The sequence below is a fragment of the Megalops cyprinoides genome, chromosome 11 (genome assembly GCF_013368585.1).
Source record: "Megalops cyprinoides isolate fMegCyp1 chromosome 11, fMegCyp1.pri, whole genome shotgun sequence".
In the NCBI taxonomy this organism is placed as follows: Eukaryota; Metazoa; Chordata; class Actinopteri; order Elopiformes; family Megalopidae; genus Megalops; species Megalops cyprinoides.
In genome coordinates, this window is record NC_050593.1 from 5469927 (window position 1) to 5486767 (window position 16841).

The 16841-nt window shown below is 46.5% G+C and overlaps 1 protein-coding gene across 1 annotated transcript in view; it reads left to right on the top strand.

Annotated features, from left to right (window-relative positions):
* Positions 1-16841, top strand: part of dnah7 (dynein, axonemal, heavy chain 7) — an 86708-nt gene that overhangs the window by 30760 nt on the left and 39107 nt on the right. The window contains exons 32-45 of the mRNA XM_036540748.1: positions 343-519; positions 1010-1141; positions 2086-2307; positions 4372-4569; positions 6360-6515; positions 9037-9205; positions 9353-9479; positions 9574-9793; positions 10289-11161; positions 12268-12497; positions 12824-13154; positions 13487-13833; positions 14857-15037; positions 16538-16723. Of these exons, the coding sequence (XP_036396641.1) occupies positions 343-519; positions 1010-1141; positions 2086-2307; positions 4372-4569; positions 6360-6515; positions 9037-9205; positions 9353-9479; positions 9574-9793; positions 10289-11161; positions 12268-12497; positions 12824-13154; positions 13487-13833; positions 14857-15037; positions 16538-16723 (3549 nt within the window). The remainder of the gene's footprint in view (positions 1-342; positions 520-1009; positions 1142-2085; positions 2308-4371; positions 4570-6359; positions 6516-9036; positions 9206-9352; positions 9480-9573; positions 9794-10288; positions 11162-12267; positions 12498-12823; positions 13155-13486; positions 13834-14856; positions 15038-16537; positions 16724-16841) is intronic.

Genomic DNA, 16841 nt, shown 5'->3' on the forward strand with positions numbered 1-16841 from the left:
TACTACCAAAACATTTGTAATTGCAATCATTTTCTGGGAGAAATTGAGCATTATCTGACAGAATTGCAGGGGTGCCAATACTTTTGGCCAGCACTGTATATATAGCTCAATTAGGAGTGTAATTTGATTATGAAAATACTTATGAAAAAGCACATATTGTTTTTATCTGTATGCGCATTTGTGTGTGTGTGTATGTGTCAATGTGTACATTTGGGTGTCTGTGTATTTGTTTCACTGAGTGTGTGCGTGTGTAATTGTGTGTGTTCATGCATGTGTGTACGTCTGTTTGTGTGTTTAAATGTGTATTCCTGTGTGTCACTGTGTACATGTGTGTGTGTTCAGGTGTCCCGCTGCGGGATGATCTACATGGAGCCCCACATGCTGGGCTGGGGGCCCCTCATGGTGTCGTGGCTCAACACTCTGCCCCCCACCATCAGTGACATGCACAAAGAGCTCATCAGCGGCCTCTTCCACAGAATGCTGCCCGCCTGCCTGCAGTTCATCCGCAGAGGCACCAAGGTACAGCATACAGCACCACCTCGATGCCTCAGCCATTCCCACTCACACAGCCCCTGCAGTTGGCTCCCTGCATAGGACATGGCACTCTATAATATGAATTATATGCTCTGTATGTATATGCATATGTATATGCAAAACATCACTGATTTGCTGTGATGTATGTGTACTTTTCAGTTCTTCTTGTTTTGTTTTGTATAATGTTGAATTCAGTGACTTTTTAATTTGAATATTCTTTGTTACCAATGCCATGAGAGTAGTGCATTTATGCATCAAAGGGACACAGAAACAATGTCCTACCTTTAGAATTCACATCAAAAGTTGGAATGTCTGCAATCTGTTAATGCACTGTTTTTGAGATTAGTATTAACATTCTGTCTTGTCGGAACAGTCCCTTTATGATTTTTCTTTGTCTGCAGTCATGTCACCCTTTAGAAAACACCTTTTGAAAATGTTGTGATGTGATAATGTACTGTCTTCCCTGAACGTGAAGGAGCTGTCGCCAACGTCGGACACCAACCTGGTCAACTCTCTGATGAACCTTATGGACTGCCTGATGGATGAGTTCAGGGATGAGGCCCTCATCAAGAGCAAAAACGAACGGGACATCTGCTCCTGGCTGGAGGTGAGTCACATTCAGATTCAGATCCACATCCAGATCCAGATTTAGTTTCAGATTCAGGTTCTCATACCACTATTTGTAATGGTGGGGAGCATGGCCCGTCAGCTAGAAACTCATTTATTGCCACGCTGTTAACACACAGCATCCATTTACACAACTGAATTACATAATATTCCCTGAAACAGTTCAGATTAAGTTCCTTCATCAAGGCTTCAGTCACACCTCCCATTCCAGGCATTGAACCTACAGCCCAGTGGTGACGAGACTGGTTCCTTAGCCGTTACATCACACAGGTGTTGTTAACTGAATTGTTAAGCCGGGAGACGCCCACACAAATGGAAGCAGAAAGAACTCCTGGTACTGTTTGTTTTCTGATTTCTTTCCGAGGTTTATGGAGTCTTTACGGATTGCCTTTCTCCCTGCTGTTTGTTGTCACGGTACACAAAGGGAGCCGTAGTGAAGTCTCTATCTCTGCATGTGGCCAGAGAAGCAGTGCTCGCAGCTGAGTCCTCTTAAGCCTGTACACATGTTCGCATTGATTCACCTGGTCTGAATCAATGCCAATTTAAGTGCTGCTTTCACCCCCGTGGTTCTCCGAAAATAGAATTCACTGTGCTATTGCAGCATCCCAGCTGGGATCAGATAACCACCTGGGGTTTTTCCAGCAAAAATGTGAATAACACTACATTTTTATGATACAGCACCTTACGTGCCTGTGTTCGTCTGGTTGTCTGACCGTTATTCGTATCTGTCTGTATATCTATCTGTCTGTCTTTCTGTCAAATAAAGTACGCATTTTAATTTCTTTTTTTTTCAGTGAAAGGTACAGTTGCGCTTATGAATAAGTAACTTACTCCACCCCATATATTGGCATGTGACCAAGGGATCTTTGTGTTCTGGGTGGTGTGGTCAGTGTGGCTGAGTGCTGTATATTGTCATGTGAGCAGGGGATCTTCGTGTTCTCGCTGGTGTGGTCGGTGGGCGCCAGCTGCCAGGAGGAGGGCCGTAACCGGTTTGATGGAGTGGTGCGGGAGATGCTGGAGGGCCCGCTGAGTGAGGACACGCGGGCGCGCTACGGCATCCTGGAGCAAATGGACCCGCCCGCCAAGCAGATGACCGTGCCCCCGCCCACAGAGGGCACGCTGTACGAGTACCGCTTCATCAAGGAGGTAACCTTGCAGGCCCAGCTGTGTTTCACACAGCTCTTCACCTGTATTTATAATCCAGCAGGACCAGCTGTGAGTTTCACAAGGCTCTACACCAGTACTGTTAATCCTACAGGGACAACTGTGAGCTTCACAGAGGTCTGGGACAGTGCTGGGGATGGACAGGAACAGGGATGAAAATATATCACGTATCAAGTATAAAAACCAGAGTCTCTGGAAGAGCAGAATAAGACATTCTATTGCTGTTTTCTTGTTTTTCTCAGATCTTACGAGTCTTTGCCCTGGCTGACATGTTGACTTATGGTACATATTCTGGAACCCATTAAGGTGGTTTTCACTGGGACAGCAGGGGCTATTTCTCTGAATCTCTAGCCTAACCCTACCCTGGCCAATTAAATCAGATCACAAATGTTTTTGTTCTTTCTTTCAAGAGGTGATGTTGTGCCTTAACAGCCTGTTAGTTGGTGTGACCCAGACAGACATGGCAGTTTGTTAGCCCGCTTGCTTTTCACTGCAGTCACATCATATTATTTTGAAGTTGTGTAGATCAGAAAACATTGAAGTCACAATTCTCACTGTGAGGACAGAAAATGAACAGATAAGAAGCTGTGAATGGTACATAATGTCAGGACCCTTGGCCTGAAGTGATGTGTGTTGCATGAGAGAAAAAGGCACATTGATAGGCTGAAGAGTGATCATCTCACAATGCTGCTCTGGCATTTGAAGCAAAATAGAATTGTTTCAACCTCACCAAAAGGTGGCAGGAAGGTTTTTTGTTAGCTGGAAAGGCCGTCACTAGTATCCCTTTCATTTAGCTAACAATGGATCAGGGTGCCAACCCAAGACTTGCCAAGGGAGTGATAATAACTTCTCAATACAGAGAAGGGAGAGCCAATGCAAACTCCCATTGTGGTGCTAATGTTGCTCTAACGTTGTGCTAATGCTGTGCTGATGTTGTCCCCAGAGACATCATGAGGATGTTGTGCCTTGGCTGCATCTGCAGTATAGCCCAGACTTAACAGAACATGAAGGAAGGTGGTGAAAACACGCAGCTTGTGGCCTGATCCGCCAGCAGTGAGGATCTTAACGAGGAAGTTCAAAGAGTCGGGGGGCTAAGGCTGGGATTATCAGGGGCTCACTTCAAGGGGAATCCTGCAGGAAATGTGCTGGATGGGGGCGGGGGTGGAACTCTGCAGGAGGTCTGCTCCCCCAGCCATTTCCTAGGCCACATTTATCCAGATCGCTTCTCTTTGCAAGCCACGGCACCTGCAGCGTGAGATGTTTATCAGAGAAATTATTATTAGCACTCTGTTATAGGCCTGTGTGTCAGCCAGCATTGTTAAAGATGTTGAAAAGTTTTCAGGTTGCGACAGACTGCGGTTTGTGTGAAATTTCCCCCAGTTTGACTTTAGAGCTTCTTTCACTTTGTTTCGGGAGTGGGGTGGAGCTGTGTGTTTATCCGCCTGCTGATCTTTGGCTTGACTTGACATATCTGTGTACAAAGTTGTAAATACTTGCAAATATTTTGTGAATTTTTTTATTCTATCCTGTCTGTTTGAGGTGTTGGTCATGTGACTGTTGTGTTTTGGTTTGAATCATGGGTATTTATGGCATCTTAATGTGTATGTATTAAGTCTGCTGAAAAGCGTATAGCTTGAAGTGTCATGTCAGGTGTTAAATCAACTGCATTGGGAGCGTAGCAGTCAGCGGACATCATTCTACCATTTGAGTTGGAGTGTTGCCTGCTGTCTGTGTCTGTATTCCTGAGGGATGGAAGTGAGGAGTCTCAATGGTAATTTTAATGAATGCCACCCAGTCAGTCAGGGAAGAAAGGTGGGGTGGAGATGGAGGGCCATGTTGGGGTAGGGTGAGAGGCAACAGGAAGTGTGCAGGACAGTGATTTCGACCCGTCAGAGGTGATAAATGGTTCTGGGGTATGGGTGGTTTGATAGCTTAGTAGTTGCAAAGAAGCACCATGGTGGCACCAGATAGCATTTGAAGGGGGTCGGGTCAGGGGGTCAGGGTGCGCTAATACAGCTCTGCTCATGGCCTGTCACACTCCCGCAGGGTCCAGGGAGGTGGGAGCTGTGGACTGAGGAGCTGAAAGCTGCCCTCCCCATCCCCAAGGACGTGCAGTTCAATGAGATCATTGTGCCGACGGAGAACACAGTGCGTTACACCGCCCTGATGGACCTGCTCATCACTCACCAGAAGCCCACTGTCTTCATTGGTCCCACTGGCACTGGCAAGAGCGTTTACATCATTGTGAGTGGCCCCGCCCTCTGCCACCGCCCCGCCTTCCTGCATCACAGCACTTCTCTGTGTGCATGTTTGCGCTGACAGTTACACTGATTCTCTCATCCTCTGGTTTGAGGACTTGTAGTACTGCACTACGTTGGATCCTTTTAATATACTTTATATATTAAATTATAACAATAGCGCTCGTTGTCTGTGACCGTTAGAATAAAGAATAGAATAAAAACCTGGAGAGAATATCTGTATTAGAAAAGGCTATGAAAGAATGTAACCGTGCTAAGGTTTTATTTTTCTGGAAACTGTGGGATGGCCCATGTTTGGTGAAGGGGTCCGTGGTTTCTTAACCCCCCAGCAACCCCATCATTCCCCCTTGGCCCCCCTCAGCCCGTGTAAAGAGGCGCTATGTACAGATAGGGTAGGTAATGAATGTTTCGCGCAGATCCCCTGTTTTCCCCTGCTCTGCTCCGCGATTATTTCTGACGTCTCCAGTAGGGCTGGGTTATATATATCGCAATACATCGAATAGCTATTTTTAGCACAATAGCAGCTATCCTCAGCATGTGGCGTTAGGTTTCTTCCCGTATTTTTTCCCTTTAGTCATAGCCTACCTGATGCGGGAGCACACCTCCAAAGTTCAGTGAAATGCTTCCGAGGCAGAAAAATATCACTTGTATCTATATGTTGGTTAACTTACCTGTTAGCTTTGAAAAACACATAGCATATGTTTTCACTCTTTATCTTTGTAGCCACGTGTTTCTATTCACCACATGGAAGCAGCATAGTGCTGTTGATGTCCTATCAACATTGTATAGTTACGAGTGGTGTTTTTTCCCCCGGAAGTATTTCACATGGGCTCGGAAAACTGGAGGTGTGCTCCCGCATCAGGTAAGACTAAAAGGGAAAAAATATGGGAAGAAACCTAACGCCACATGCCAGGGATAGTTGTTATTGCGCTAAAAATAGCTATTGGATGTATCGCGACGGCTATATTGCCCGGCCCTAGTCTCCAGCATAGAGGGAGGGACCTCTGGTGATAAATGAGCTCATGGTTTCCAGGTGACGACCAGCTCCGCCACCGATGGAAATTGATGGGTGAGACAAATGCAGGCCGTGTGCCTCTTCCCAGCACGATGTGGGGAGAGATCAGAACCAAACTGTGTGCGAAATCCCCTGGCAACATGCCTCTGAAATCCTTCTACTGAGTGGCCTTATTGACTGCATATCTAGTTACACTTTTTGCGAGTGTGCTTCAACCTTGTTATTGTTTTTTTTCAATGTGGGTTAACTGTTGCGTGTTTTAGTGTCTTTGATATTTTTTTCTGTTGACCCAAAATGGTCACACTGAAAAAGAATCACTTCAAAGATTGAACTGATGTGCTCTGACCGGAATTCATGTGAAAAAAATGAAAAAGAACTGAAAAGAAATGTGATTGGAAAGTCATGCCTTTGCAGTGTAATCTATATCTAATATACTTAAAGGGTGCATGAGGCTGTTCTTAGAAAAATAATTATAATGATCATTTAAATGCATGTTTGGAAATGCAATAAATTAAGTTGTCTGGAAAACATCAGTAAATATCAGAAAGAAAACCCCAGAGATGATATTTAGTTGATGCATCAGATACACACCAGTACACCAAACAATAGTTTTTATGCTCTGCGACTAACACCCTTTGAATTTGTGCAGTATTGAACAGCGCATTCTCTTTACTCTGTCATTAACCCCTTTGGCTCCAGTGCCCTGGCCCACGCAGTCTGGCTCAGTTCTTAGTTGTCTGACTACCCATATTTCCCTGCAGGACTTCCTTCTGAACCACCTGGATAAGGACGTCTATAGCCCCCTGCTCATCAACTTCTCAGCTCAGACGACAGCTGCCCAGACCCAGGACATCATCATGTCCAAGCTGGACAAGCGCCGCAAGGGTGTCTTTGGCCCTCCCTTGGGGAAGAAAACAGTAAGCAAGCCTGGCTCCATGTCTTCTAGTTACCTGCAGTGTGTATCCTTCAGCTGGCAATAGTCTGCAGCCTTCTACAGCACAGACTGCAGCCGTAGGACATGGTCCATGTCCTGTAGTTGGCCGCAGTCTGTGTCCTGTAGTAGCTGCATTGTGTATCCTGTAGCTGACCACAATCTTTCTCCTGTAGTCAGCTGCAGTGTGTGTTCTGGAGTTTGCAGTAACCTATGTTCAGTACTTGGCCTCAGTGTCTGCTTAGTTGGCATGACATCATATTTTAGAGCAGCGTTTCTCAAACCTCTCCTGGAGGACCCCTTGTCCTGCATGTTTTAGATCTCTTCCTGCTCCAACACAGCTGATTCAAATGATCAGTTTGTTATTAAGCAGCTTCAGGAGTTCATAACGAGTTGATCATTTGAATCAGCTGTTTTGGAGCAGGGAGAGATCTAAAACATGCAGGACAAAGGGTCCTCCAGGAGAGGTTTGAGAAACACTGCTTTAGAGAAGTCACTTAGGCCTTTATGCAGGCAGCACCAGGTGTAGGTGAAAGATGTTATATTGCAGGTACAACAGAATACATAGCAGTGATATGGTGTTATTCACTTTTTCTGTTCAACTGTTAAAGAATCTCTATGCAGTAATCCATAGCAATATTCACAGCACACAGCTACTTCAATAAGTTTAGCTTGCTCTTTTTAGTTGCATTTATTTCATTTCTGTTAGGTACCTCACTTTCTGACCATTTTTCTTTTTTTCTTTCTTTGCTCTCTGTTTGATTTAAGCGTGATTAAAGGATACAGATACACTCCATACACAAATTACAATATCCTAACATGACAAAATGGACGTCAAAACCTTTATTTCTTCCACATTGTTTTTGAAGAAAAAAAATCCAAGAATGACAAGGAGATGCAAAGTACACTTTCAAGACAGATGTGTTGACCTGCTCCTCTCCCACTTGGACCCCTGCAACTTTCTCCTTGTTAGTTTCCCTGCCTGTGCAATCATGGTTCTACATTTTATCCAAAACGTGGCTGCTCACCTGGTCTAGGACCTCCCTGATGTCCCCTCAGCTCAAGTCCTGTTGATCTCCGTCCACTGCCTGCCTGTAGCAGCTCTCCATTTCCAAACGCAGTTGTTAGCTGTTAGCCTGCCCAGATTGTGGAGAGGGAACGGCTCCTCCAGATCTACAAGCAATCATCAGACCTTACACACCAGCCTTACACGCTCTGCTCTGCAAATTCAAGACACCTGACTGTCTGCCCTACCCTGCCATCTTCTGCAGACCCACCTCCTCAAAATCTCCTGTTGACTCCCCTGACTAATAATCACAACACTGCTTGATTTGTACATTATTGACATTTTCATTCTGGCAGCACTGTACTGTTTACTCTGTGTTTCACAGTGTTTTCGGTGTGGCAGTGGTCATTGTAGCACCGTGTGGCATTGACACTTTTGTTCAAATGAGTCCCAGTGTTTTCTGTAGCCAAATTATTTGCACTTTTTTTTTACCATGCTTTATAATTTTACCTGGATAAGAGTGTCTGCCTAATGAAGAAATGCAGATGATCTTCTTTTGTAAAATAAGGTTGCAGCAGTGTAAATGACAAAATTATCTAATTACGGTCCATCATGAGGTTTGAATTCGCTGTTGCAGAGCTACAGAGTAATTCAACAGTCTTTAGAAAGCTCTTTCCCAATCATCCAAGGCCAGTCAAGGGAACCAGCTCCTGGGCAGGGTACAGATAAGAGCTTTTATGGAAGCGCCACCATATAGCAACACACTGGAATGAGGCATCGCTGATTATCTTATTTAATGCAATGATTGTTGAATGTCATTATTTTTTGCCATGCAATAAACCTGTGGACAGAGGCTACGTCCTTCACAGTGCCCACCTCTCTGGAGACCGCGGTTTCCCCAGCACCCCCACTGTGGCCCCATACATTTGTAAAGAATGCCTGTGCAGACAGTGTCATGATAGATAGTGTCATTTTGTATTTGTGTAATATGCAATATACACACTGCATGTGCAATAAGTGCATTTGGTGTAAGTATACAGGTGGTGTTTGTGAGTGGCGCGAGGCAGCTGTGTATTAATATACCTGTATAGGAGGTGACTATGGATGGCGAAGTAGAGTATGTGTGTTGTATACCTGTGCAAAGGATATTTGTAGCTGGTGTAGCATAGTGTGTTTGACTGTATAATGCTATATACATGTACAACTGGTGTTTATTGTAGGTGTAAAAGAGAGTGTGTGTGTGTTATATAAGATTACAGGTGGTGTTTGTGGATCTTTGTTTGCTTTAACAGGGCATGTGTGTTATATGTGGGTACAGATGGTATTCATGGATGATGTAATACAGTGCATGTGTACATATCAGTAGAGGTGGTGTTTACTGATGTCAGGTATCAGTACAGGTGATGTCTTTGTATGGTGTTACAGAGCATTTGTGTTATATATGGGTACAGATGGTGCTTATGAATGGTGTAATACAGTGTGTGTATATATGTTGGGACAGGTGGTGTTTGTGGATGACGTGAACATGCCAGCACGGGAGGTATATGGTGCCCAGCCCCCTGTGGAGCTGCTGCGTCAGTGGCTGGATCACTGGAACTGGTACGACCTGAAGGACTGCACCATGATCAAGCTGGTGGACATCCAGATCATGTGTGCCATGGGACCACCTGGTGAGTCTGCAGCTCCTCCTGCTGGTGTGGAGTACGTGCTGCTTTGCTGGGGCTGTGATATGGGCTACTCTCTAGAAAACCATTGAAAACACAGCTGGTGGTTTTGTTTGCGCATTTCAGATCTGTCTGTCTGTCTGTTTTCTCTAGGTGGAGGAAGGAATCCTGTCACACCCCGTTACTTGCGCCATTTCAACACGGTCACCATCAATGACTTTGACGAGAAAACCATGTACACCATCTTCTCTAGAATCCTGAACTGGCATCTCACCATAAGGTATCAGAATAATGCATTTCCATACCACCCCCACACTTTTTCCCCAAAGAGAATGCAGCTCTGAGTCTTTCCCTACTCTGTCTTGGGGGCCCAGGTTTTCCTTCCCTGCAGAGTTCGCAAGCCTGACCCCCCAGGTGATCAATGCCACCATGGCGGTGTACAAGGAGGCCACCATGAGCCTGCTGCCCACGCCTGCGAAGTCCCACTACATCTTCAATCTGCGCGACTTCTCCCGTGTCATCCAGGGCATCTGCCTGTCCCGCCCGGAGACAGCTGACCACCCCTCCGCCATCAAGCGCCTCTGGGTGCATGAGGTGATCCCCGCCTGTCCCCGCGATCCTTCGTGTCTCCTTGTTCACCTCCACGATCTTCCCCAACAGGCTAAGTTATATTCCTTTAGAGGCAGATATAAAGGAGGCCTGTACATTTTGAATATTGCCAGAATTAGAATCATATCTGAATCCTGGAAGAATCTCTATCTCAATAAGATCAGGAAGCAAGCTGTTAAAAGAAGATCTTTTAGGGTCTTGCAAGGTCACGGGTTGCTTTACTAATTTCCCTCTGAATTGGATTTGGAAAGAATGGTTATAATTATGCGTGTAGCTCTCAGCATTTTCTTGTGGTTTTGCTATGGTTTGCCCAAGCGGAAAATCTCTAAATAGGACTGTGCAGAAATACATTTTAGCAGCTGATGCTGTTTTTTTAATTTACTGACTGTCATCATTTTCTTTTTTGACACATAAGCACTAAGCAATTATTCGGGAAAAAAATATGCTGACTGCGGTTCCGGTTCTGGTCCTGATATTCAGGTGCAGCGGGTCTACTACGACCGGCTGGTGGACAACGTGGACCGGGCCTGGCTGGTGGACTACCTGCAGGAGGTGACTCAGAAGCACTTGCAGGAGGACTTCCACCAGCTCTTCCAGCGGCTGGACCGGGACGAGGACGGCAAGGTGACAGAGGACGACCTGCGCAGCCTAATGTTCTGCGACTTCCACGACCCTAAGGGCGAGGACCACAACTACCGCGAGGTGGGCTGCCTGGACCAGCTGCGGCAGGTGGTGGAGGCCCACTTGGATGAGTTCAACAATGTCAGCAAGAAGCCCATGAACCTCGTGCTGTTCCGCTTCGCCATCGAGCACGTCTGCCGCATCTCGCGTGTCCTCAAGCAGCCCCGTGGCCACGCCCTGCTGGTGGGTGTGGGCGGCAGTGGGCGGCAGTCCCTCACGCGGCTTGCCGCCCACATGGCAGAGTCGGAGCTCTTCCAGGTGGAGATCGCCAAGGGTTACGGCCCCGCCGAGTGGCGTGAAGACCTGAAGGCCATCATGCGCAAGTCGACGGCGGGCGAGGCGCACGGTGTCTTCCTGTTCACCGACACGCAGATCAAGCTGGAGTCCTTCCTGGAGGATGTGAGCAACCTGCTGAACACGGGCGAGGTGCCCAACCTGTTTGCGGCCGACGAGAAGGCAGAGATCTGCGAGCGCATGCGCGTGCTGGACCGGCAGCGCGAGCGCGAGAAGCAAACGGACGGCAGCCCGCTGGCGCTCTTCAACATGTTCCTGGAGCGGTGCCGCAGCCAGTTGCACGTGGTGCTGGCCATGAGCCCCATCGGGGACACCTTCCGTGGCCGCCTGCGCCGCTTCCCCGCCCTTATCAACTGCTGCACCATTGACTGGTTCCAGGTACTGCAGCACTCCCCCAGCCCTGATATTATAACTCTGATATTACAGCCCCCTGTCAGACAGGCTACAAATATGTGTGTGTCCATCCCCTTTGGTCCAAGTCTTGATTCTGAGATAAGTCACTCACGGAATACTGTTCTAAGCTATTGATTTAGTTTGCACTTCAACTTTAACAAAGCAATTTTACAGAACACTGAAAATGTGCTGCTGTTATTAAAATGAGATACTGATGTAAATAACCTGAAATGTAGCTTTGGATACAGGAGTCTGTACCGATGAAAGGAATAGATAGGGACATTAGCATATAGAAGCTCCATACAGTGTGTCTGAGCCAAAAGAAAAAGCGTTACTGTAACCCTGAGACTTGTCGAGTTCAATTTAATTTACATAAAGCTGTCCTACCAAGTGTTCAATTACAGCATTGATACTGGATGAAGAATCACAAAATTTTCTGTTGTATTCATTTTCTGTGCTATAGTAGTAGCACTACTGCTACTACTATAATGAATGAAGCCGTTTTGCAGTGATAATGCAACTTTAATGAGAAGAGCCCTGCTACAGCAAAGAAATCACCTCTATGGTGTGCTCTCCCAGTACAGTAATAGTAGCAACTCTATGGTATTCTCTCTCAGTACAGTAATGATATCACTTTGTGGAGTGCTCTCAGTACAGTAATGATATCACTTTGTGGAGTGCTCTCTCAGTACAGTAATGATATCACTTTGTGGAGTACTCTCTCAGTACAGTAATGATATCACTTTGTGGAGTGCTCTCAGTACAGTAATGATATCACTTTGTGGAGTGCTCTCTCAGTACAGTAATGATATCACTTTGTGGAGTACTCTCTCAGTACAGTAATGATATCACTTTGTGGAGTGCTCTCAGTACAGTACTGATATCACTTTGTGGAGTGCTCTCTCAGTACAGTAATGATATCACTTTGTGGAGTACTCTCTCAGTACAGTAATGATATCACTTTGTGGAGTGCTCTCTCAGTACAGTAATGATATCACTTTGTGGAGTACTCTCTCAGTACAGTAATGATATCACTCTATGGCATGCTAGCCTTGGTGGTCAGCGTCTCTCTGTGCTCCCCTCTCTGGCAGAGCTGGCCGGAGGACGCCCTACAGGCGGTGGCCTCGCGCTTCCTGGAGGACATCGAGATGATGGACCAGACACGGGAGGGCTGCATCGACATGTGCCAGTCCTTCCACACCTCCACCATCGAGCTGTCCGCCCGCTTCTTGGCAGAGCTGCAGCGCCATAACTATGTCACCCCCACCTCCTACCTGGAGCTCATCTCCACCTTCAAAGTCCTGCTGGAGAGGAAGCGATCGTGAGTGGAGCCCCCTTCCCGTTGTCAGTGCTTTAGAGTGCCTGCTCCAGGTCCAGGCAAACGTTTGCCCTTAACTCTGACTCGTGATTAAATAAGTCTGGATTGAGCAAGCTAAAATTTGGATTTTAGTGCTGGTTAGAGTTAAGGACAAATGGGCGACTGTGATTGGTTGTGCTGTTACTGTGAATGACTGTGATTGGTTGTGCTCTCATTGTGGATGACTGATCGGTTGTGCTTTTACTGTGGATGACTGTGATTGGTTGTGCTGTTACTCTGGGTGACTGTGATTGGTTATGCACTGAGTGCTCGGGCCCTTGTGCTTGCAGTGAGGTGATGAAGCTGAAACGGCGGTATGAGGTGGGTCTGGAGAAGCTCCAGTCAGCGGCGGACCAGGTGGCCACCATGCAGGTGGAGCTGGAGGCCCTGCAGCCACAGCTCCGGGTGGCCAGTAAGGAGGTGGACGAGATGATGGTGGTGATCGAGAGGGAGTCTGTGGAGGTGGCCAAGACCGAGAAGGTGGTGAAGATGGACGAGGCGGTGGCCAACGAACAGGCCATGGCAGCCAAGGCCATCAAGGATGAGTGTGACGCCGATCTTGCCATCGCCCTGCCCATCCTGGAGTCCGCCTTGGCTGCCCTGGACACACTGACCACACAGGTATGGCACTGTGGAGGACACCTCAACACACACAGACACCACACACACACACACACACACACACACACATACTCCCACCAATGTAGACTAGACAAATCTGAACTGCTTAACAGCTCTTTTACGAGCACATTAACAGACACAAGACAGCTGCAGTAAGCCCTCCAGTTCAAGCACTAACCAAGACCGTATGAGAATGCCTAAGACTGCTCACAGACAGACAAATGCACAGGCAAAACAAAAACACAGACAGGCAGACATTCACATGACATGCACTCCACCCTGTGGTGTCGGGTAGAGTAAACATTCAGAATGCCGCATGCTTGTGTCTCCAGGACATCACGGTGGTGAAGTCCATGAAGAGCCCTCCGGCCGCAGTGAAGATCGTGATGGAGGCCATCTGTATCCTGAAGGGCATGAAGCCCGACCGTGTGCCCGACCCCTCGGGCTCCGGCAAGAAGGTGGAGGACTACTGGGGCCCGGCCAAGAAGTTGCTGGGGGACATGCGGTTCCTCCAGAGTCTGCACGAGTATGACAAGGACAACATCCCGCCCAACCTCATGGCCATCATCCGCAAGAACTACATCACCAACCCCGACTTCGTACCTGAGAAGATCCGCACCGCCTCCACTGCCGCCGAGGGCCTCTGCAAATGGGTGCGCGCCATGGACTCCTACGACAAGTAAGGAAGCCGCCCGGGTGGGTCGTGGCATCAGTCTGTCGTAGGATTGTCACCCACAATCTGTCTACTTCAGCGTCAGCTGGTGAGCTGCAAATCAGTGGAGGCTAACGACTTACCTTCATTTTGTAACTGTCCTGAACCAATCAACAAGAATTTACAAAACAGACTTTAATTTAGAAGCAATCTTCAAGTTAAACTCTAAACTGATGTGATGGAATACAATTTTTCAGTTAGAATGAAATGATTTAATGTGAAGCTGCCGAAGGCAATGCTGCCTCAACACACACAGTTAGGTAAAAATGTATCATTATCAATTAGGTGGTCCTTAATAAGCATGCTGAGCTTGTCAATCACAAAAACAGACTGAGAAACTTTATTGATTCATGTTGTCTGCCTTGGGTCTTTGTAACTCACTGGCCCCCACTGATCACCTCAGATGCCTCATTCCAGGCATTTGAGATGGCAGTTACTATTCCTAAAATTTTTGATATCATTTAGCAGGGTATTGAACTCATATCCGTCTGGGTTAAGGGCCCCCATTGATCACATATAGCACTCATTGCCATGCAGAGAGGTAGCAGTTACCATTCCTGTACTCTTTGTTATGATTTGGCTGGGTATTGACCCCACAGCCTTACAGCTTCAGGGTGGATATCGTAACATGTCCACAGAACTGGCCCTCCTCCAACAAAGAGGATCAGTCAGTTAATTCATTTGTCTTTTCATATTTTAGGAGAGACGCACTCTGTTCCTTCATAAGCCTCCGTTGCTATAGTCCCACATTATAAATTGTCAACCACTTTGTGCAAGGATTCGTAGTAAGAGCATACAGTATTTAAAAGAAATAACAAATACAAATAAATACAAAATTCAAACTCAGTGGGTGCAGTAATTTTGCATTTTCTAGTTGTAATATTGTCAACTGTTTCCCTAAACAGAGGAAAAGCAGTTAATGAAGCACTCGATTAAAGCTTTTCAGCAGGATTGGTTAGTTTTACATGCCTTGTGCCTCCTCCCTCTTAGTGTTGCTAAGGTCGTCGCTCCAAAGAAGGAGAAATTGGCCCAGGCGGAGGCTGAACTGAAGGTGGCCATGGAGAGCCTCCACAAGAAGCAGGCTGCCCTGAAGGAGGTCCAGGACAAGTTGGCCAAGCTGCAGGAGACCCTGGAGGCCAACAAGAACAAGAAGGCCGACCTCGAGAACCAGGTCAGGGGCCACGGTCAGACCATCTGTTTCTTCATGGGGAGATATTACAACACACTAAAAACCCTCTTTAAAAGGCAGCCAGGTATGCGGTTTTCCTGATGTTCAGTGGATAACAGAATGCAAAGCATTCTCCCAACTTGACGGTTCAACAGGGGAGGTTTTTTTTTTTTTTTAGCTTTGCTGATGCTTGCTCTTTTTTTTCCCGTCTTTTCCCTACTCTCCATTTTCATCTGGCTAATTCACTGGGGAGGGCTGTCAGTCCACATCTGCTAGTTTGGCGACTCAACCAGTGCCGTGTCGTCTTTTTTTCCTCCTCGGCCTATTTTGTTGCCTTTCATATTCCTTTTTTTTTCTTTTTCTTTTTGCAGTCACTGTTTGGACTCCTAGTTGTCAGTCTTGGTTTGCTCACCCAGGTTGACGGTTTGAAGGCGGGGAAGCTGTTTTGCGGTGCACTCTCTTGCGTGTCGTATCGAGCGCGCAGGAGCACGCAAAACTTTGCAAAGTCAACCTTTCAAGCTCTCTCTGCACTCGTCATTCATGTTTTTTGTTCGATTGCCTTTTAACATTTTACAGGTCATTAAAAAGTCTCATATGCGACTTGCTGCCCGACGCAGTGCTCTAAATTTGGAAGCTCCCAAACACTCTCGTGTAGTTTAGAAGACGTGAAACTTAAACTTTTACAAACTCTGAAGCTTCTGATATCATGTCTGGAATGATACATATGTCTTGTCTGCTGAGCCTTCTTAAGTGTGTCACTTTCTCCAAATTTGTCCATGGAAGAGATAACAAGCTAGTGTGCCAGTTAGCGTAGGATTAGCTCAGCTCCTCATTCATTAACATTCCTCAGCCCGTGAAGTATGCTTTATCCTCTCATAGCTCTGGAATCTAAAAGGGGAACCAAACAGTCTTAACATTTAATGTGTTTCAAAAATCAGGCATTAGATTTAAGCCTGTTGAAAGACACTGCTAAGAGTTTGAGTTTCTGCTTAGCAGAGGCAAGGTTTTATGGTGTAGCCCATCACGCTCCGGCCTTGTGCAGAAATGTGTAGTTTAGTGCATGAGAAATGTGGGTGAATATGACTGTATTGCTATGAACAGATATGCAAAGAGGTGTTAAGTCTACAAAGGGTTTTGATGATATGTTCATTGAGTGTGTAGAGTAATAGACTGGGCATGTAGAATGAGTTTAGGGTCTGTTCAAAATATACACTGAATTTAATGGACAAGGTATATAGATAAAAGTGTATATTGGGTGTGTATACAGTGGGTGTTTATCGTGTTTATAAAGTATGCTCAGTCCATGTATATGGTGTATATCAAATCTGCACAGGGTGTGTTCAAGATGTGTAAAGTTTGTGTAGAATGTGTACATTAATTCAGCAATGTATTTATGTATGTATAGTGTGCATATTCAGTGCGTGTAGAGGGTGTATACACGGCATGTATGCAGTGTGTAGAGCCGCACTGAGCCCTCACTTCACCCTCCACTGCCCCCTACAGGTGGACTTGTGCAGTAAGAAGCTGGAGAGGGCAGAGCAGCTTATCGGTGGTCTGGGAGGAGAGAAGACCCGCTGGAGTGAGACAGCGTTTAACCTGGGTGAGCTGTACAACAACCTGACTGGCGACATCCTCATCTCCGCTGCCATCGTGGCCTACCTGGGCGCCTTCACCTCCAGCTACAGACAGGTATGGCATATCGGTATATTACATGGAATATCAGTACATATCTGCTTGCCCTTTAAACTCAAAGTTACAGGGAATTGCTTACATATGCACATAATATGTTTGTGCAGCATGTTATTTA